The 22,096-nt window shown below is 48.9% G+C and overlaps 1 protein-coding gene across 5 annotated transcripts; it reads left to right on the plus strand.

Moving 5' to 3' along the window:
* Positions 1–5,526: 5,526 nt before the first annotated feature.
* gemin7 (gem (nuclear organelle) associated protein 7) lies at positions 5,527–21,650 on the plus strand. Of its 5 annotated transcripts, none has more exons than XM_067974764.1 (2): positions 5,527–5,547; positions 20,931–21,650. In XM_067974764.1, exons 1-2 carry the CDS (start codon positions 5,527–5,529, stop codon positions 21,318–21,320), a joined length of 411 nt encoding a protein of 136 aa, XP_067830865.1. In that variant the 3' UTR covers positions 21,321–21,650. The 5 variants fall into 5 exon arrangements, with proteins under 5 accessions (XP_067830865.1, XP_067830866.1, XP_067830868.1 ...); XM_067974765.1 differs by lacking the exon at positions 5,527–5,547 and adding an exon at positions 19,098–19,168; XM_067974767.1 differs by lacking the exon at positions 5,527–5,547 and adding an exon at positions 19,124–19,168 and having other exon boundaries at positions 20,928–21,650.
* Positions 21,651–22,096: the final 446 nt, after the last annotated feature.

Genomic DNA, 22,096 nt, shown 5'->3' on the forward strand with positions numbered 1-22,096 from the left:
CACCAAGATGGGGTTCTAGACTCTCGCCCACATGGAAATAGGGTTCTAGACCCTAACCCTCACTGAGATGGGGTTCTAGACTCTCACCCACATGGAAATAGGGTTCTAGACCCTAACCCGCACCGAGATGGGGTTCTAGACCCTAACCCACATGGAAATAGGGTTCTAGACCCTAACCGACACTGCCTTGGGGCTTCAGATCTCGAACTCATCCTGGTTTAGGTTTCTGGAACTGTAAAGGTTGAGATTACCCCACATTATTGCATGTGTTGTGATTGTTTGCTAATATTCAGGGATTGTTTGCTAGGGCAGCTCCCTAAATATTTATCAGTTAAATCTTGGTGTGTATGCACCTGACAGCTATGTGGTCCATTGTTCTTTTTTGCAGATTGCTTGGAAGCTGTTTTCACCTGAATTCCTTATGTAATAAACCCACTGAATATTTTTACATTTAAGGATTTCATTTCCTCTAGTGGCAATTGATTAACCTGCTCATGGTAAATAATTGCTTTGAGACAGTTTTACCTAGTTATTTTAACCAGTAGCAACCAGAGGAAATTAAAACTTTTCTAATGAATAGTCCTGCTGGATAAATCCTAAATCCGAACACCAAGATCTTTTAACATCATAGGAACGGGAGTTGGCCATTCAGCCCCTCAAGTCTGCTCTGACATTCAATTAGATAATGGCTGATCTGCACCTCAACTCTATTTAACCGCCTTTGCTCCATATCTCTTGATACTCTCACCCCACAAAAATCTCAGTCTTGAAAGCTCCAGTTCTCCCAGCATTCATGACCTTCTTGGGGGAGAGAATTCCAGATTTCTACTACCCTTTGTGTGAAAAAGTGCTTCCTGATTCCCTCCTAAACGGCCTGGCTCTAATTTTAAGATTGTGTCCCCTCATTCTTGATTCCCCCTCCAGAGGAAATAGTTTCTCCGTATCTGCCCTATCGAATCCTTTTAACTTTTTAAACACCTCAATCAGATCACCCCTCAATCTTCTATCTTCAGATAGAATTGCCGAATTCTACAATGCAGAAGAAGGCCTTTCGGCCAATCGATACTGTACTCTCTCTCTCTGAAAGAGCTCTCCTCATCATCAGCTTCCTCCTCCTGTAACCCTCAGTTGGTCCAGGAACTGTATTCCAGTGAGAGTCAGCACCTTCAGGAACTGTACTCCATTGAGAGTCAGCACCTTCAGGAACTGTATCCCAGTGAGAGTCAGCACTGTCAGGAACTGTATCCCAGAGAGAGTCAGCACCTTCAGGAACTGTACTCCATTGAGAGTCAGCACCTTCAGGAACTGTATCCCAATGAGAGTCAGCACTGTCAGGAACTGTATCCCAGAGAGAGTCAGCACCTTCAGGAACTGTACTCCATTGAGAGTCAGCACCTTCAGGAACTGTATCCCAGTGAGAGTCAGCACCTTCAGCAACTGTATCCCAGTGAGAGTCAGCACCTTCAGGAACTGTACTCCATTGAGAGTCAGCACCTTCAGGAACTGTATCCCAGTGAGAGTCAGCACCTTCAGGAACTGTATCCCAGTGAGAGTCAGCACCTTCAGGAACTGTACTCCATTGAGAGTCAGCACCTTCAGAAACTGTACCCTAATGAGAGTCAGCACCTTCAGGAACTGTACCCCAGAGAGAGTCAGCACCTTCAGGAACTGTACTCCATTGAGAGTCAGCACCTTCAGAAACTGTATCCCAGTGAGAGTCAGCACCTTCAGGAACTGTATCCCAGTGAGGGTCAGCACCTTTAGCTCAAACATGAAGAATGGCCACTGATGTGAGGCACATTGTCATTCCTGGAGCTATACTGAGTAATAGTCGGGAGTTTTGCGGGGGTTGTGGGGGGGTTGTAATTGAGTGTGTGCTGGAGGAATGAGCAGTGATTTGTGAGAATATACAGATTAGAATGATGAGCCTCGCCTGGGGGCCTTGTTGTTCCAGTTTATGTAAAATGATGATTTTAATGGCGATTATAATGCAAATCGCAGCTAATTATCTTGCTATTCTGAGCAGTTCCTCGGAATGGCTTCTCCGGTGATGGTTGTGTGTCTCCCTCAGGGTCCTGGTGGACAGAGACGCGGCTTTAATCCGACCTTCCCATGATACCCTGCTCTCTCTCCTTCCTCCGTTCAAGCTTCAAACAACTGCTTCAGTTCCAGCCTCAATGTGCAAAACTCGCGATCTGTCTTCAGGGGACGCTTTTTCCGGTTACACGTTGGGAAGACTGAAGCTGTCGTTTTCGGCCCCCGCCACAAAGTCCGTTCGCTCGCCACCGATTCCATCCCCCTCCCCGGCCACTCTCTCAGGCTGAACCCCACGGACTCTTTGCAATTTCCGTGTGCTTTTTGATCCTGAACTGAGCTTCCGACCCCATATCCTCTCCATCACCAAGACCGCCTACTTCCACCTCCGTAACATCTCCCGCCTCAGCCCATCTGCTGCTGAAACTGTTATCTATGCTTTTGTTACCGCCAGCCTCTACTCTTCCAACGCTCTCCTGGTCGGCCTCCCAACCTCTGCGAGCTTCAGCTTATCCAAAACTCTGCTGCTTTTGTCCTAATCCGCAACAAGTTCACCCATCACTCCTGCCCTTGCTGACCTACATTGGCTCCCGGTCCACCTTGCCTCCAATTTAAAAATTCTCATCCTCATGTTTAAAATCCTTTCATGGCCTCACCCCCTCGCTATCTCTCTAACATCCTCCAGCCCTACAAACACTTGCCCTCTCTTCAAGCTCTCTGTCCCTCTGATTCTGAACCGTGCACAGTGCTCTAAGTTAAAGGTGATTTGTTGATTCGTTCATGGAATTTGGTAGAGGAGATAACTTGGAAGTGCCATTGCATATAAAGACAAAGCAGTTGATTTTGAGTGGCCCTCCCCTGACCTTAATGGAGCTGTAACAGCCTCAAAATGGGGTCAGTCGCCTTATAGCCCCATTAACACCAGCGATGCGGCTATAGAGCGGGAGAGGGGAGCTGAGCGAGATCGGAGGCTGATAAAGGAGGGCCCGAGAGCGGGAGAGGGGAGCTGAGCGAGATCGGAGGCGGATAAAGGAGGGCCCGAGAGCGGGAGAGGGGAGCTGAGCGAGATCGGAGGCGGATAAAGGAGGGCCCGAGAGTTGACTAGGAGGAGGATCGAGGAGGAGGAGGATCGAGGAGGAGGATCGAGCTCCTGCAGCTGCTGGAGGCACGAAGTCACAGCCAACAGGGAAGTGATTGGCTGGTGACTGGTAAGTAGTTTTTCTTTCCTTTTTTTTCTCTTGACTTTATAGTTGTTGTTAAGCTAACTTAAGGGTTAAGTCATGGCAGGAGATCCCAGACCCGTGTCATGTTCCTCTTGTGGGATGTGGGAATTCAGGGATCCTTCCTGTGTCCCTGGTTCCTTCACCTGCGGGAAGTGTGTCCAGCTGCAGCTACTGTTTGACCGCTTGACGGCTCTGGAGCTGCGGATGGACTCACTGTGGAGCATCCGCGATGCTAAGGACGTCGTGGATAGCACGTTCAGTGAGTTGGTCACATTACAGATAAAAATTACTGAGGGAGATAGTGAATGGGTGACCAACAGACAGAGGAAGAGTAGGAAGGCAGTGCAGGGGTCCCCTGCGGTCATCTCCCTCCAAAACAGGTATACCGTTTTGGATACTGTTGGGGGAGATGGCTCACCAGGGGAAGGTGACAGCGGCCAGGTTCATGGCACCATGGCTGGCTCTGCTGCACAGGAGGGCAGGAAAAAGAGTGGCAGAGCTATAGTGATAGGGGACTCGATTGTAAGGGGAATAGACAGGCGTTTCTGCGGACGCAACCGAGACTCCAGGATGGTATGTTGCCTCCCTGGTGCAAGGGTCAGGGATGTCTCGGAGCGGCTGCAGGACATTCTGGAGGGGGAGGGTGAACAGCCAGTTGTCGTGGTGCATATAGGTACCAACGATATAGGTAAAAAACGGGATGAGGTCCTACAAGCTGAATTTAGGGAGTTAGGAGTTAAACTAAAAAGTAGGACCTCAAAGGTCGTAATCTCAGGATTGCTACCAGTGCCATGGACTAGCCAGAGTAGGAATGACAGGATAGCTAGGATGAATACGTGGCTTGAGAGATGGTGCAAGAGGGAGGGATTCAAATTCCTGGGCCATTGGAACCGGTTCTGGGGGAGGTGGGACCAGTACAAATTGTACGGTCTGCATCTGGGCAGGACTGGAACCAATGTCCTAGGAGGAGTGTTTGCTAGTGCTGTTGGGGAGGGTTTAAATTAATGTGGCAGGAAGTCAGTGGGAAGTAAAGTGGTGACAGAAACAAAAGGCAGTAAGGGAGAGTGTACAAAATATGACCGGACAGATGGCCTGAGAAAGCAGGGCAAAGACCAAGGGAAGTCTAGATTAAACTGCATTTATTTCAATGCAAGAAGTCTGATGGGCAAGGCAGATGAACTCAGGGCATGGATGGGTACATGGGACTGGGATGTTATAGCTATTACTGAAACATGGCTAAGGGAGGGGCAGGACTGGCAGCTCAATGTTCCAGGGTACAGATGCTATAGGAAAGATAGAGCAGGAGGTAAGAGAGGAGGGGGAGTTGCGTTCTTGATTAGGGAGAACATCACGGCAGTCGTGAGAGGGGATATATCCGAGGGTTCGCCCACTGAGTCTATATGGGTAGAACTGAAAAATAAGAAGGGAGAGATCACTTTGATAGGATTGTACTACAGACCCCCAAATAGTCATCGGGAAATTGAGGAGCAAATATGTAAGGAGATTACAGACAGCTGCAAGAAAAATAGGGTGGTAATAGTAGGGGACTTTAACTTTCCCAACATTGACTGGGACAGCCATAGCATTAGGGGCTTGGATGGAGAGAAATTTGTTGAGTGTATTCAGGAGGAATTTCTCATTCAGTATGTGGATGGCCCAACTAGAGAGGGGGCAAAACTTGACCTCCTCTTGGGAAATAAGGAAGGGCAGGTGACAGAAGTGTTAGTGAGGGATCACTTTGGGACCAGTGATCATAATTCCATTAGTTTTAAGATAGCTATGGAGAATGATAGGTCTGGCCCAAAAGTTAAAATTCTAAATTGGGGAAAGGCCAATTTTGATGGTATTAGACAGGAACTTTCAGAAGTTGATTGGGAGAGTCTGTTGGCAGGCAAAGGGATGTCTGGTAAGTGGGAGGCTTTCAAAAGTGTGTTAGCCAGGGTTCAGGGTAAGCACTTTCCTTATAAAGTGAAGGGCAAGGCTGGTAGAAGTAGGGAACCTTGGAAGACTCGGGAGATTGAGGCCCTAGTCAAAAAGAAGAAGGAGGCATATGACATGCATAGGCAGCTGGGATCAAGTGGATCCCTTGAAGAGTATACAGATTGCCGGAGTAGAGTTAAGAGAGAAATCATGAGGGCAAAAAGGGGACATGAGATTGCTTTGGCAGATAAGGCAAAGGAGAATCCAAAGAGCTTCTACAAATACATAAAGGGCAAAAGAGTAACCAGGGAGAGAGTAGGGCCTCTTAAGGATCAACAAGGTCATCTATATGCGGAACCACAAGAGATGGGTGAGATCCTAAATGAATATTTCACATCGGTATTTACGGTTGAGAAAGGCATGGATGTTAGGGAACTTGGGGAAATAAATAGTGATGTCTTGAGGAGTGTACATATTACAGAGAGGGAGGTGCTGGAAGTCTTAACGCGCATCAAGGTAGATAAATCTCCGGGACCTGATGAAATGTATCCCAGGACGTTATGGGAGGTTAGGGAGGAAATTGCGGGTCCCCTAGCAGAGATATTTGAATCATCGACAGCTACAGGTGAGGTGCCTGAAGATTGGAGGGTAGCAAATGTTGTGCCTTTGTTTAAGAAGGGTGGCAGGGAAAAGCTCGGGAACTACAGACTGGTGAGCCTGTCATCTGTTGTGGGTAAGTTGTTAGAGGGTATTCTGAGAGACAGGATCTACAGGCATCTGGAGAGGCAGGGACTGATTAGGAACAGTCAGCGTGGTTTTGTGAGTGGAAAATCATGTCTCACGAATTTGATTGAGTTTTTTGAAGGGGTAACCAAGAAGATAGATGAGGGCTGTGCAGTAGACGTGGTCTACATGGACTTCAGCAAAGCCTTTGACAAGGTACCGCATGGTAGGTTGTTAAATAAGGTTAAATCTCACTGGATCCAAGGTGAGGTAGCCAATTGGATACAAAATTGGATTGACGACAGAAGACAGAGGGTGGTTGTAGAGGGTTGTTTTTCAAACTGGAGGCCTGTGACCAGCGGTGTGCCTCAGGGATCGGTGCTGGGTCCGCTGTTATTTGTTATTTATATTAATGATTTGGATGAGAATTTAGGAGGCATGGTTAGTAAGTTTGCAGATGACACCAAGATTGGTGGCATTGTGGACAGTGAAGAAGGTTATCTAGGATTGCAACGGGATCTTGATAAATTGGGCCAGTGGGCCGATGAATGGCAGATGGAGTTTAATTTAGAAAAATGTGAGGTGATGCATTTTGGTAGATCGAATCGGGCCAGGACCTACTCCGTTAATGGTAGGGCGTTGGGGAGAGTTATAGAACAAAGAGATCTAGGAGTACAGGTTCATAGCTCCTTGAAAGTGGAGTCACAGGTGGATAGGGTGGTGAAGAAGGCATTCAGCATGCTTGGTTTCATTGGTCAGAACATTGAATACAGGAGTTGGGATGTCTTGTTGAAGTTGTACAAGACATTAGTAAGGCCACACTTGGAATACTGTGTACAGTTCTGGTCACCCTATTATAGAAAGGATATTATTAAACTAGAAAGAGTGCAGAAAAGATTTACTAGGATGCTACTGGGACTTGATGGTTTGACTTATAGGGAGAGGTTGGATAGACTGAGACTATTTTCCCTGGAGAGTAGGAGGTTTAGGGGTGATCTTATAGAAGTCTATAAAATAATGAGGGGCATAGATAAGGTAGATAGTCAAAATCTTTTCCCAAAGGTAGAGGAGTCTATAACGAGGGGGCATAGATTTAAGGTGAGAGGGGAGAGATACAAAAGGGTCCAGAGGGGCAATTTTTTCACTCAAAGGGTGGTGAGTGTCTGGAACGAGCTGCCAGAGGCAGTAGTGGAGGCGGGTACAATTTTGTCTTTTAAAAAGCATTTGGACAGTTACATGGGTAAGATGGGTATGGAGGGATATGGGCCAAGTGCAGGCAATTGGGACTAGCTTAGTGGTATAAACTGGGCGACATGGACATGTTGGGCCGAAGGGCCTGTTTCCATGTTGTAAACTTCTGTGATTCTATGATTCTATAAAGTCAAAGTCCTTGCAGAGGAAAGGGGGGCACCGCAGGGACTGGAGTGTATAGTCGATGCAGGAAATTGTATTATTATTTAATTTGATAAATTTCCTTTTTTCTTTTGTATGATTTGGGTGTTTATTATTAGCACTCCTTTAAAAAGGGGGCATTTTGTTCGAATTTTTTTAGGGGCTACCCAGTGTCTCCTTATTGTTCAATTAGTTGTGTCAGTTCTGGCTCAGTGGGTAGCATTCTTGCCTCTAAATCACAAAGGTCATGGGTTCGCATCCAACTCGAGAGACTCAAACACAAAATCTAGGCTTACACTCCAGTGCAGTTCTGAGAGAGTGCTGTACTGTTGGAGGTGCCGTCTTTCAGATGAGATGTTAAACCAATGCCCTGTCTGCCCGCTCAGGTAGATGTAAAAGATCCCATGGCACTATTTTGAAGGGGAGCTGAACAAACTGCCCAGCAAGCACCCCCTGCAGCTACCTACCACAGCGGGCGTGCTTAACCCTCAAGCTGCTGCTCGCAGTGCTTCTTCTACCGGTCGCAAGGTGTTTTTTAAAAATTTGTTCATGGGATGTGGGCGTCGCTGGCGAGGCCGGCATTTGTTCCCCATCCCTAATTGCCCTTGAGAAGCTGGTGGTGAGCCGCCTTCTTGAACCGCTGCAGTCCGTGTGGTGAAGGTTCTCCCACAGTGCTGTTGGGAAGGGAGTTCCAGGATTTTGACCCAGCGACGATGAAGGAACGGCCGATATATTTCCAAGTCGGGATGGTGTGTGACTTGGGGGGGAACGAGCAGGTGGTGGTGTTCCCATGTGCCTGCTGCTCTTGTGCTTCTAGGTGATAGAGGTCGCGGGTTTGGGAGGTGCTGTCGAAGAAGCCTTGGCGAGTTGCTGCAGTGCATCCTGTGGATGGTGCACACTGCAGCCACAGTGCGCCGGTGGTGAAGGGAGTGAATGTTTAGGGTGGTGGATGGGGTGCCAATCAAGCGGGCTGCTTTGTCCTGGATGGTGTCGAGCTTCTTGTGTATTGTTGGAGCTGGACTCATCCAGGCAAGTGGAGAGTATTCCATCACACTCCTGACTTGTGCCTTGTAGATGGTGGAAAGGCTTTGGGGAGTCAGGAGGTGAGTCACTCGCCGCAGAATACCCAGCCTCTGACCTGCTCTTGCAGCCACAGTATTTATATGGCTGGTCCAGTTAAGTTTCTGGTCAATGGTGACCCCTAGGATGTTGATGGTGGGGGATTCGGCAATGGTAATGGCTTTGAATGTCAAGGGGAGGTGGTTAGACTCTCTCTTTTTGGAGATGATCATTGCCTGGCACTTGTCTGGCGCGAATGTTACTTGCCACTTATCAGCCCAAGCCTGGATGTTATCCAGGGCTTTCTGCATGCGGGCTTGGACTGCTTCATTATTTGAGGGGTTGCGAATGGAACTGAACACCGTGCAATCATCAGTGTCATTCAGCGTCGAGGCAACGGGACCCTTTCCAAAGACTGATAGTGGCTCCGTTTATTTAGATTTATTCTTTGTTAAATGTACTGTTGTAATCAAGACTGCTGGATGCCAACAAATTGGTTGGGCCTGTTGTATTTTATTCTGTTTACCCAGGCTTAATCTGAAGGTTTCATCCCCATTCCTAAGCAGATACTCATTCACCCTGCTTTATGAAACAATTAGTTGACATCATATTAATGGCTTTTTCTGACACGTACTCACCAATCTGAATGTCTTGCTCAAGTGTTGACCTGCGACCTTCTGTTCTGTTCTCCTTCTCCTGGTTAAACACCCAGCTTGCATCTCCACCGCCCTTTCCTCTCGGCATTTTACAGAGTCGGATCCGCCTCCCCATCTCAGTCTCCTTTTCTGTAACGAGGACCAGTTCAGTTCTGAGAGTCTTCCCTCAAAACTCTGAGCCCTCGGATCCCAGAATCAACAACAACAACAGCTGCATTTATATAGTGCCTTTAATGCAGTAAAACGTCCCAAGGTGCTTTACAGGAGCGATTATCAAACAATATTTGACACTGAGCCACATAAAGAAATATTAGGACAGGTGACCAAAAGCTTGGTCAAGGAGGTCAGTTTAATCATCTCCAACGCTCGTTCATGAACCATCTCCAATATACTGATGGCGCCCTAAACTGCATGCAAAATTCCTAATGAGCTTCGCTCAAACTGTATTCAAGACTGCGAGGAGTTCTGACAAGATAAATAGAGACATCCACTGGTCAGCAAGAGAGGAATTTAAAATAATCACAAAAAGAATTAAGGTGCGGTTCGAAAAATTTCTTTACACAGAGGGTGGTTGGAATTCTCAGCTATAAATTGTTGTTGAAACAGAGCCCATCAATTCTTTAAAAAGTGAATTAATTGCATGAAAAACAGGAATATTAAAGTGTGTGGGGACTGAGCAGGAGATTGGAATTAGACTGGGGGGATATTAAAATGTGTGGGGAGTGAGCAGGAGAGTGATATTAGACTGGGTGAGATATTAAAGTTACCTACGCTGACCAAGGGTTTTAGACCTCAACTCACACTGAAATAAGGTTCTAGACTCTAACCCACAATGAAATAGGTTTCTAGACCCTAACCCTCACCGAGATGGGGTTCTAGACTCTCACCCACATGGAAATACAGCTCTAGTCCCTAACCCACACTGCCTTGGGGCTTCAGATCTCTAACTCATCCTGGTTTAGGTTTCTGGAACTGTAAAGGTTGAGATTGCCCCACATTATTGCATGTGTTGTGATTGTTTGCTAATATTCAGGGATTGTTTGCTAGGGCAGCTCCCTAAATATTTATCAGTTAAATCTTGGTGTGTATGCACCTGACAGCTATGTGGTCCATTGTCCTTTTTTGCAGATTTCTTAGAAGCTGTTTTCACCTGAATTCCTTATGTAATAAACCCACTGAATATTTTTACATTTAAGGATTTCATTTCCTCTAGTGGCAATTGATTAACCTGCTCATGGTAAATAATTGCTTTAAGACAGTTTTACCTACTTATTTTAACCAGTAGCAACCAGAGGAAATTAAAACTTTTCTAATGAATAGTCCTGCTGGATAAATCCTAAATCCGAACACCAAGATCTTTTAACATCATAAGAATGGGAGTTGGCCATTCAGCCCCTCAAGTCTGCTCTGACATTCAATTAGATAATGGCTGATCTGCACCTCAACCCTTTGCTCCATATCTCTTGATACTCTAACTCCACAAAAATCTCAGTCTTGAAAGCTCCAGTTCTCCCAGCATTCATGATCTTCTTGGGGGAGAGAATTCCAGATTTCTACTACCCTTTGTGTGAAAAAGTGCTTCCTGATTCCCTCCTAAATGGCCTGGCTCTAATTTTAAGATTGTGTCCCCTCGTTCTTGATTCCCCCTCCAGAGGAAATAGTCCCTCCGTATCTGCCCTATCGAATCCTTTTAACACCTCAATCAGATCACCCCTCAATCTTCTATCTTCAGATAGAATTGCCGAATTCTACAGAACAGAAGAAGGCCATTCGGCCAATCGATACTGTACTCTCTCTCTCTGAAAGAGCTCTCCACTCAGACCCATTCCCCTGCTCTTTCCCTAAACTCTTTAAAATGATTCTTTTAAATGCATTTATCCACTTCCCTTTTAAAGGCTATTACGGATTCTGCTTTCCCCGCAGTTTCTGGTCGAGTAATCCATGTTCTAACAACCCTCCGCACAAGAAAAATATTTCACCTATCTCTCCCATTGTTTGTTGGTGATGATCTTAAAGTCATGACTTCCAGATACTGTACTTACTGCCCAGTGCTATCGCTGAGCCAAGGCTGGCACCTGCCAAGTAGTTGTTTCTCTGCTCTGCCTCCTCCTCATCATCAGCTTCCTCCTCCTGTAACTCTCAGTTGGTCCTGGAACTGTACCCCAGTGAGAGTCAGCACCTTCAGGAACTGTACCCCAGTGAGAGTCAACACCTTCAGGAACTGTACCCCAGTGAGAGTCAGCACCTTCAGGAACTGTACCCCAGTGAGAGTCAGCACCTTCAGGAACTGTATCCCAGTGAGACTCAGCACCTTCAAGATCTGTACCCCAGTGAGAGTCAGCACCTTCAGGAACTGTACCCCAGTGAGAGTCAACACCTTCAGGAACTGTATCCCAGTGAGAGTCAACACCTTCAGGAACTGTACCCCAGTGAGAGTCAGCACCTTCAGGAACTGTACCCCAGTGAGAGTCAGCACCTTCAGGAACTGTACCCCAGTGAGAGTCAGCACCTTCAGGAACTGTACCCCAGTGAGAGTCAGCACCTTCAGGAACTGTATCCCAGTGAGAGTCAGCACCTTCAGGAACTGTACCCCAGTGAGAGTCAGCACCTTCAGGAACTGTATCCCAGTGAGAGTCAGCACCTTCAGGAACTGTATCCCAGTGAGACTCAGCATCTTCAGGAACTGTACCCCAGTGAGAGTCAGCATCTTCAGGAACTGTACTCCATTGAGAGTCAGCACCTTCAGGAACTGTACTCCATTGAGAGTCAGCACCTTCAGGAACTGTACTCCAGTGAGAGTCAGCACCTTCAGGAACTGTACCCCAGTGAGAGTCAGCACCTTCAGGAACTGTACCCCAGTGAGAGTCAGCACCTTCAGGAACTGTATCCCAGTGAGAGTCAGCATCTTCAGGAACTGTACTCCATTGAGAGTCAGCACCTTCAGGAACTGTACTCCATTGAGAGTCAGCACCTTCAGGAACTGTATCCCAGTGAGAGTCAGCACCTTCAGGAACTGTATCCCAGTGAGAGTCAGCACCTTCAGGAACTGTACTCCATTGAGAGTCAGCACCTTCAGGAACTGTACTCCATTGAGAGTCAGCACCTTCAGGAACTGTACTCCAGTGAGAGTCAGCACCTTCAGGAACTGTACCCCAGTGAGAGTCAGCACCTTCAGGAACTGTACCCCAGTGAGAGTCAGCACCTTCAGGAACTGTATCCCAGTGAGAGTCAGCATCTTCAGGAACTGTACTCCATTGAGAGTCAGCACCTTCAGGAACTGTACTCCAGTGAGAGTCAGCACCTTCAGGAACTGTACCCCAGTGAGAGTCAGCACCTTCAGGAACTGTACCCCAGTGAGAGTCAGCACCTTCAGGAACTGTATCCCAGTGAGAGTCAGCAACTTCAGGAACTGTATCCCAGTGAGAGTCAGCACCTCAGGGTTTTAGACCTCAACTCACACTGAAATAGAGTTCTACCCTAACCCACATGGAAATAGGGTTCTAGACCCCAACTCTCACTGAGATAGGGTTCTAGACTCTCACTCACATGGAAATAGGGTTCTGGACCCTAACCCTCACCAAGATGGGGTTCTAGACTCTCACCCACATGGAAATAGGGTTCTGGACCCTCACCCACACTGCCTTGGGGCTTAAATCTCTAACTCATCCTGGTTTAGGTTTCTGGAACTGTAAAGGTTGAGATTGCCCCACATTATTGCATGTGTTGTGATCGTTTGCTAATATTCAGGGATTGTTTGCTAGGGCAGCTCCCTAAATATTTATCAGTTAAATCTTGGTGTGTATGCACCTGACAGCTATGTGGTCCATTGTCCTTTTTTGCAGATTTCTTAGAAGCTGCTTTCACCTGAATTCCTTAGCCAACAGCAAACTGGACGCCACGTCCAAACTCCTGATGGAAGCGGTGAAAGACGCCAAGCTGTGCGACGTCTTCAGCAACCCTGCAGACGGAGCGGCGCGTCAATACACCTGGTCCAGACCAGACGGGTCCGTCCGTTCCAGGATAGACTTCCTGTTTGTATCCCCGAAGCTCAAGGTCAGATCCACCAAGGTCACACCGGTGTTCTTCTCTGACCACTGCCTCCTCCTGGCCGACTGTCACCTACAGGACGATCAGAGAGTGGGCAGGGGGACATGGAAGCTGAACGTGAAACTGTTGACCCCGGGAAACATTGAGGAACTGACGAGGGATTACAAAGGTTGGAGAACCGTAAAGCCCCTCTTTGATTCCCCAGTGCACTGGTGGGAAGCCATCAAGGCGAACATCAAGAGGTTCTTCATCCTCAAAGGTGTTCAGAAGGCGAGAGAGAGGCAGAGGGAAACGTCCCGACTCCAGAAAAGCATGCAGAATCTTCTCCTGCTGCAGTCGATGGGGATCGATGTCGGGGAGGAACTCAGAGAGGTGAAGGACCAGCAAGCCTCGCTCTTTGCCTCCGAGGCCTCCAAGATCATCTTCCGGTCCAGAGTCCGCTCCGTGGAGCAGGACGAGACTTGCTCGCGCTTCTTCTTCCAAAAGGTGCACAGAGAGAGCTCTGTGATCAGCAGCCTGAAGGAAGAGAACGGCTCGGTCACGTCCTCGCAGCCCGACATACTGAGGATCTGCAAATCCTTTTATGCCGGACTGTACGACGCGAAGCCCACAGACAGCGCGGCCTCCCACTCCTTCTTGTCGTCTATCACGGAGGTTCTAGACGACAGCAAGCGGGAGAGTCTGGTTCACCCGCTAACTCTGGACGAACTGACAAAGGCCGTCCGATCCTTCGAGAAGAGTAAGACTCCCGGAAGCGACGGCTTACCGATGGAGTTGTACTCGGCTCTGTGGGACTGGATAGGCCCAGACCTGCTGGAAGTGTACGGGGGTATGCTTCTGGCAGGCAGCATGTCAGACTCCATGAGGAAAGGCATCATCACCCTCATCTACAAGCAGAAGGGGAAGAGGGAAGAAATCAAAAATTGGCGACCCATCTCACTACTTAACGTGGACTACAAAATTCTGTCCAAGGTCATCGCCAATCGGGTCAAGTCAGCCCTGGAGGTGGTGATCCACCCCGATCAGACCTGCACCGTACCCGGCAGGAAGATCTCTGATAGCCTGGCGCTACTCAGGGATACGATTGCCTACGTACAGGACAGGGGGGTGAACACCTGCCTGATCAGCCTGGACCAGGAGAAGGCCTTTGACAGAATATCCCACACGTACATGATGGACGTGCTCTCCAAAATGGGGTTTGGGGAGGGAATCCGCAATTGGATCCAACTGCTCTACACAAACATCAGTAGCGCAGTTTCAATCAACGGGTGGGAATCAGAAAGCTTTCCGATCAAATCTGGAGTCAGGCAGGGCTGTCCTCTCTCCTCCGTCTTGTTCGTGTGTTGCATCGAACCCTTTGCCGAGTCCATCAGGAGGGATGCGGGCATAAGAGGGGTGACGATCCCAGGCAGCGGAGGCACTCAGGTCAAGACCTCCCTGTACATGGATGACGTCGCCGTCTTTTGCTCGGATCAGCTGTCGGTCCGCAGATTGATGAGCATCTGCGACCGTTTCGAACTGGCCTCGGGGGCCAGGGTAAATCGTAGCAAGAGCGAGGCCATGTTCTTTGGGAATTGGACCGACCGATCCTTTGTCCCCTTCACCGTCAGGTCGGATTACCTGAAGGTGCTGGGGATCTGGTTCGGGGGGGCCGGGGCGTGCACCAAAAACTGGGAGGAGCGTATCTCCAAGGTTAAGCAGAAACTGGGACTGTGGCATCAACGATCCCTCTCGATCGTGGGCAGGAACCTGGTCATCAGGTGCGAGGTGCTCTCGGTGTTGCTGTACGTGGCGCAGGTCTGGCCCATACCTCGCTCCTGCGCCGCGACAGTCACCCGAGCCATCTTCCACTTTGTCTGGAGATCAAAAATGGACCGTGTCCGCAGGGTCACGATGTACAAATCTCCAGAGAAAGGGGGGAAAGGCGTGCCCAACGTGGCCCTCATCCTGATGGCCACCTTTGTGTGCGGCTGCATCAAGCTGTGCATAGACCCTCAGTACGCAAACACAAAGTGTCACTACGTGCTGAGGTTCTACCTGTCCCCGGTGTTGAGAAGGATGGGCCTGGCCACGCTGCCACGGAACGCTCCGTCCAGTTGGACCGTTCCGCCCCACCTGTCCTTCGTGGAAAGGTTTGTGCAGGAAAACACCTTTGACCACAAGGCGATCAGCAAGTGGTCCGCACGTAACGTCCTCGAGACCCTGCGGGAAAAGGAGATGGTGGATCCTGTCGGTTGGTTCCCCGAGCAGACTGTCAATGTCATTTGGCAGAACGCCTCATCGCCAGAGCTCTCAAACAAGCACCAAGACCTAGCTTGGCTGGTGGTGAGAAGGGCCCTTCCCGTCAGATCCTTCATGCACTCCCGGACTCTCAGCGCCACCGCGCGCTGTCCCAGAGGAGGCTGCGGTGGAGACGAGACCGTCACCCATCTCCTTATGGAATGTGCCTTTGCAAAGAAGGTCTGGAGAGAGATGCAGTGGTATCTGTCCAGGTTCGTCCCGAGCAGTTCCGTAACACACGACTCTGTGCTCTACGGGCTGTTCCCGGGGACGCACACTGAGACGGACATCGGCTGCTGCTGGAAGACCATCAACTCGGTGAAAGACGCCCTCTGGTCTGCCCGAAACTTGCTGGTCTTCCAGCACAAGGAGCTGTCCTCGACCGAGTGTTGCAGACTGGCACATTCCAAGGTCCAGGACGCACTGAGGATGGGTGCGGCCGCTGCAAAGGCTCTGTGGGGAAAGGCAACCGTTTAGAGCCTTCCCGCCATTGTAAACCGAGGGGCTGCAATCAGGGAAAAACCCCCTCGGGCAGAATGTAAAATTCAAATTGCTGTAATGTACCTGTAATGAATCTGAAATGGACCAGAAATGAATCTGTAAGCAATAATCCGTGTTGAGTCTGATGCAATGAGACACCATAGAGTGTCATGAACTGTAATTATGTCCAATGTGTTCATTGAACTGTACTTAACGTAACCTGCAAATTGTAAAATCTGTATTGTGTACGTTTGGAAAGTGATATGACAACTGTATTGGATGTATTGCTGCAAATTTTATGAATAAAGTATATTTTTTGAAAAAAATAAATAAATAAATAAACCCACTGAATATTTTTACATTTAAGGATTTCATTTCCTCTAGTGGCAATTGATTAACCTGCTCATGGTAAATAATTGCTTTAAGACAGTTTTACCTACTTATTTTAACCAGCACCTTCAGGATCTGTACCCCAGTGAGAGTCAACACCTTCAGGAACTGTATCCCAGTGAGTGCCAGCACCATCAGGAACTGTACTCCATTGAGAGTCAGCACCTTTAGGAACTGTATCCCAGTGAGAGTCAGCACCTTCAGGAACTGTACCCCAGTGAGAGTCAGCACCTTCAGGAACTGTATTCCAGTGAGAGTCAGCACTTTCAGGAACTGTATTCCAGTGAGAGTCAGCACCTTCAGGAACTGTATTCCAGTGAGAGTCAGCACCTTCAGGAACTGTATTCCAGTGAGAGTCAGCACCTTCAGAAACTGTACCCCAGTGAGAGTCAGCACTGTCAGGAACTGTATTCCAGTGAGAGTCAGCACCTTCAGGAACTGTATTCCAGTGAGAGTCAGCACCTTCAGGAACTGTATTCCAGTGAGAGTCAGCACCTTCAGGAACTGTATTCCAGTGAGAGTCAGCACCTTCAGAAACTGTATCCCAGTGAGAGTCAGCACCTTTAGCTCAAACATGAAGAATGGCCACTGATGTGAGGCACATTGTCATTCCTGGAGCTATACTGAGTAATAGTCGGGAGTTTCGGGGGGGTTGTGGGGGGGTTGTAATTGAGTGTGTGCTGGAGGAATGAGCAGTGATTTGTGAGAATATACAAATTAGAATGATGAGCCTCGCCTGGGGGCCTTGTTGTTCCAGTTTATGTAAAATGATGATTTTAATGGCGATTATAAAGCAAATCGCAGCTAATTATCTTGCTATTCTGAGCAGTTCCTCGGAATGGCTTCTCCGGTGATGGTTGTGTGTCTCCCTCAGGGTCCTGGTGGACAGAGACGCGGCTTTAATCCGACCTTCCCATGATACCCTGCTCTCTCTCCTTCCTCCGTTCAAGCTTCAAACAACTGCTTCAGTTCCAGCCTCAATGTGCAAAACTCGCGATCTGTCTTCAGGGGACGCTTTTTCCAGTTAAACGTTGGGAAGACTGAAGCTGTCGTCTTCGGCCCCCGCCACAAAGTCCGTTCGCTCGCCACCGATTCCATCCCCCTCCCCGGCCACTCTCTCAGGCTGAACCCCACGGACTCTTTGCAATTTCCGTGTGCTTTTTGATCCTGAACTGAGCTTCCGACCCCATATCCTCTCCATCACCAAGACCGCCTACTTCCACATCTGTAGATTGTCCACCTCTGCCCCTCCGTCAGCTCATCTGTTGCTGAAACCCTCATCTATGCTTCTGTTACCTCCAGACTCTTAATATTCCAATACTCTCCTGGCCGGCCTCCCATCCTCCACCACCCGTAAACTCCAGCTCTTGCTTCCCGCATTCTAACTCGCAACGAGTTCACTCATCACTCCCGTCCTCGCTGACCTACATTGTCTCCCGGTCCTCTTTGCCTCCAATTTAAAATTCTCATCCTCGTGTTTAAATCCTTTCATGACCTCACCCTTTCCAGCTCTCTAACCTCCTCCAGCCCTACAACCCCTGCCCCCGTCCCCACCACCTTCACACTCTCTGTCCCTCTGACTATGACCTTTTATGACCTTCACTCACCTGACGAAGGAGGTAAGCTCCGAAAGCTTGTGATTTTCAAATAAAACTGTTGGACTATAACCTGGTGTTGTAAGATTCCTTACATATGACCTTTTATGCACCACCTCTCCCCTCACCCCACCAGTGGCGGCTGTGCCTTCAGCTGTCCAGGCACCTTGCTCTGGAATTCCCTCCCTAAACCTCTCCGCCCCTCACCTCCTTAAAACCCACCTCTTTGGCCAAGCTTTTGGCCATCCGTCCTCAATTCTCCTGTTTTTCCTCAGATCTCTTTAAATGCCTTGAAACATTTTTCTATCGCATAGAATTTTACAGCACAAAAACAGGCCATCCGGCCCAACAGAGCAACTGAGCGTCTCCTTATTGTTCAATTGAAAAGAGTAGAGAGGAAAGGGAGGTTAGAGAGGGGCTTTGGTGAGACCTCACCTGGAGTACAGTTTTAGTCTTCTTATCTAAGGAAGGATATACTTGCCTTAGAGGCGGTGCAATGAAGGTTCACTAGATTGATTCCTGGGATGAGAGGGTTGTCCTATGAGGAAAGATTGAGAAGAATGGGCCTAAACTCTCTGGAGTTTAGAAGAATGAGAGGTGATCTCATTGAAACATATAAGATTCTGAGGGGGCTTGACAGGGTAGATGCTGAGAGGCTGTTTCCCCTGGCTGGAGAGTCTAGAACTCGGGGGCATCGTCACAGGATAAGGGGTAGGCCATTTAAGACTGAGATGAGGAGGAATTTCTTCTTTCAGAGGGTTGTGAATCTTTGGAATTCTGTACCCCAGAGGGCTGTGGACGCTGAGTCGTTGAGTATATTCAAGGCTGAGATAGACAGATTTTTGGACTCTAGGGGAATCAAGGGATACGGGGATCGGGAGGGAAAGTGAAGTTGAGGTCAAAGATCGGCCATGGTCTTATTGAACGGTGGAGAAGGCTTGAGGGGCCGTATGGCCTACTCCTCCTCCTATTTGTTATGTTCTTATGCCTAGTGTTAGGTGGGCTGTTTGAGGAGAGGGATTATCAATGGCAGTTTCGAAAGGGTGTGGAGTATTGCCTAACCAAAGTGAACTAGGATTGGCTGCTGAATAATTGAATAAAAAATTAATTATTGTGCACTTACGCAAAAAAAAACACAAATACATTAATTGCTGCGTTCACCTTGAATGCACACCCACAGAGAGTGTGACAGCTCCACATCTTTTAAGCTCTTCCCAGCGCTGGAGCAGAGTCAGTACCTGGAATAGGCGCGGGGGGCGCTGTTTAGCTCCGGGCCAAATGTTCCGGGATGTGGTGAGCGGGGAGCGGGTTATGTGTGGGACCGGAAGTGCACGGGGATGATGTTCGAAGTGGCGTAAGGCGGCTCCAGGTGCGGAATCGGATTAAATTCGGACTAACGGTGACATCCGGAGCAAGGCGGGGGCTCCGGGAGCGATTAACAGGCACGGATCTGGTCATATAAACACCGCTAGGTCTGAGGGGAGGGTGAGCCCCCCCCCCCCGGGGTCTGAGGGGAGGGTTGGGGGAGCCCCCCCCCCCCCGGGGTCTGAGGGGAGGGTTGGGGGAGCCCCCCCCCCGGGGTCTGAGGGGAGGGTTGGGTGAGCCCCCCTGGGGTCTGAGGGGAGGGTTGGGTGAGCCCCCCCCCCCGGGGTCTGAGGGGAGGGTTGGGGGAGGGTTGGGGGAGGGTTGGGGGAGGGGCCCCCCCGGGGTCTGAGGGGAGGGTTGGGGGAGGCCCCCCCCCCCGGGGTCTGAGGGGAGGGTTGCGGAGCCCCCGGGGTCTCTAAGGGAAGCCCTGGGGTCTGAGAGTGAGGAAGGAAGGGAGCGCGATTCCAAATCTGCCAATCATCGTTCGCTGGTTTTACTGTGTTGAAATTGAGTCTCTTCTCACCATCTCCTACTCTAACTCATTCTTTCCCAGGACTTCAATACTGTGGAACTCCTTACTGCCTTAAGTTCTTCCCTCCTACAATCTACAGGTTCTGAAATCCCAAGTTTGGTGTTGTCTGATTTACTTCATCTATTCTTTTCTCAAACCAGTCGCTCCCCTCCTGACTCTTGCTGGGGACCAGCTCCGGGACATTGCCCCAGGACTGCACCCCCCACCCCCTCATGTTTCTCTCGCTCTCGCAGGTGGCCCTGACCCGATGGTAGATTCATGGACTCGCGTTACCCTCTGTCACTTCCCTGCAGCTTTGGCCGGCACCTGATCCCAGTTACTGAGACCTGTGAGCATTGGCTACCCAGGGGCTCAGCGGGTGAAGGCACCAACCTGGGCTGGTTCTGGGCCACACAGAATGCAAGGCCCTGCATTCAGGCGCACTGCCTCAGCTCACACAGTAAGAAGGCCACTGAGGTGAGGGACGGTGGCACGTATGGAGCTGTAGCCAGGAACAGTCAGGAGTTTCAGAATGCGAGGGGGACATTAGGAACAGGAGTAGGCCATTCAGCCCCTCGAGCCTGTTCTTCCTTTCAATTAGATCATGGCTGCTCTGTATGATAACTCCATTTATCCGCCTTGGTTCTGTAACCCTTAATACCTGTGCCTAACAAAAATCTTTCAATCTCAGTTTTGAAATTTTCAATTGACCCCCAGCCTCAACAGCTTTTTGGGGAGAGAGTTCCAGATTTCCACTCCCCTTTGTGTGAAGAAATGCTTCCTGACATCACCCCTCAACTGCTTAACTCTAATTTTAAGGTTATGCCCTCTTGTTCTGGACTCCCCCACCAGAGGAAATAGTTTCTATCTGCTCTATTAAACCCTTTAATCATCTTAAACACCTCAATTAGATCACCCCTTAAGCTTCTTTATAAGGGAATACAAGCCCAGTCTATGCAACATGTCCTCATAATTTAACACTTTTAGCCCCAGTATTATTTTGGTGAATCTGCGCTGCACCCCCTCCAAGGCCAGTATATCTTTCCTGTGGTGCGGTGTCCAGAACTGAATGCAGTATCTCCAGATGGGCGTGTGCTGGGGGGATGACCAGTGATGTGTGAGAATATACAAATAGAAGAACGAGCCTCAACTGGGGGCCTTGTTGCAGTTTATGTAAAATGTTGATTTTAATGGTCATAATGCAAATCAAAGCTAATTCTCTTGCTTTTGTACATTCTGTTCTGTTTCTAAGCAGCTCCTCAGAATGGCTTCTCCAGTGATGGTTGTACGTCTCCCTCGTGGTCCCGATGGTCAGAGCCGAGGCTTTGATCCAACTTCCCCACGGTACCATGCCCTCTCGCCTTCCTCCATTCAAGCTTCAAACAACTGCTCCGGTTCGAGCCTTGAGGAGGAACAGCGATCGCGATCTGTCCTTCGGGAACGCTTTCTGCGCAGCCTGATTACAATGGCGGGGAAGCCGGTGAACTTCACAATGTACGAGAAGGTCGATGTCACTGCAACATTCGGGGCTTCAGACATCGATATCCTTAACTTCCAGGTCTCTCACTTACAGACGCCATTAGGTGTTCAGAAGGAAGCGCTGCTGCGATGTCCAGACATCATTGCATATACATTTAACCTTTAATCTGTCTGTGTATCGTTTACAAGATCGGAGATTGTACCCCTGTACTGGGACCAGATCGGAGTCACTCCTCTGAGGCCCTGTGAAGCATCGTCAGGATTTACTAGGGATCGGTGATTGGTTTCTCCTCTCAGTCTTGAGGATTTCCACATCCATTTAGCTCCCCTTTGTTCTCAGTATGGGGATAGCTGGCTGGCTGAGGTGTGATATACAAAGTACACTGTGATTATTCACCCTTGCAAATTGGTTTCTTCAGTAAAAACTCTGACATCAATACTGTACTCAAAATACAATAAAGCTCGGATTGTAAGAGCATGATTCCAAAGCTGACAATCATTGTTCCCTGGTTTTACTATGTTGAAATTAAGGCTCAGCACAGCACACCACTTCCATTCTTTCCCACACACCATCTCCTGCTCTAACCCATTCTTTCCCAGGACCCTCAATACTGTTGAACACCTTGCTGCCTTAAGTCCTTCCTTCTACAATTTACAGGTTTTTAAAATCCAAGCTTGGCGTCATCGGATTTACTTTGTCTATTCTTTTCGTGCCCCTCCAGACTCTTGCTGTGGGACGGTTCCAGAGAAGTGCAAAGTGATACATTTTGGCAGGAAGAATGAGGAGAGGTAATATAAACAAAATGGTGCAATTTTAAAACATTGGTTCGGCCACAACTGAAGTATTGTGTCCGGTTCTGGGCACCGCACTTTAGGAAGTATGTGAAAGCCTTAGGGTGCAGAAAAGATTTACTAGAATAGTTCGAGATGAGGGACCTCAGT

Source organism: Heptranchias perlo, chromosome 41 (assembly GCF_035084215.1).
Source record: "Heptranchias perlo isolate sHepPer1 chromosome 41, sHepPer1.hap1, whole genome shotgun sequence".
Taxonomy (NCBI): Eukaryota; Metazoa; Chordata; class Chondrichthyes; order Hexanchiformes; family Hexanchidae; genus Heptranchias; species Heptranchias perlo.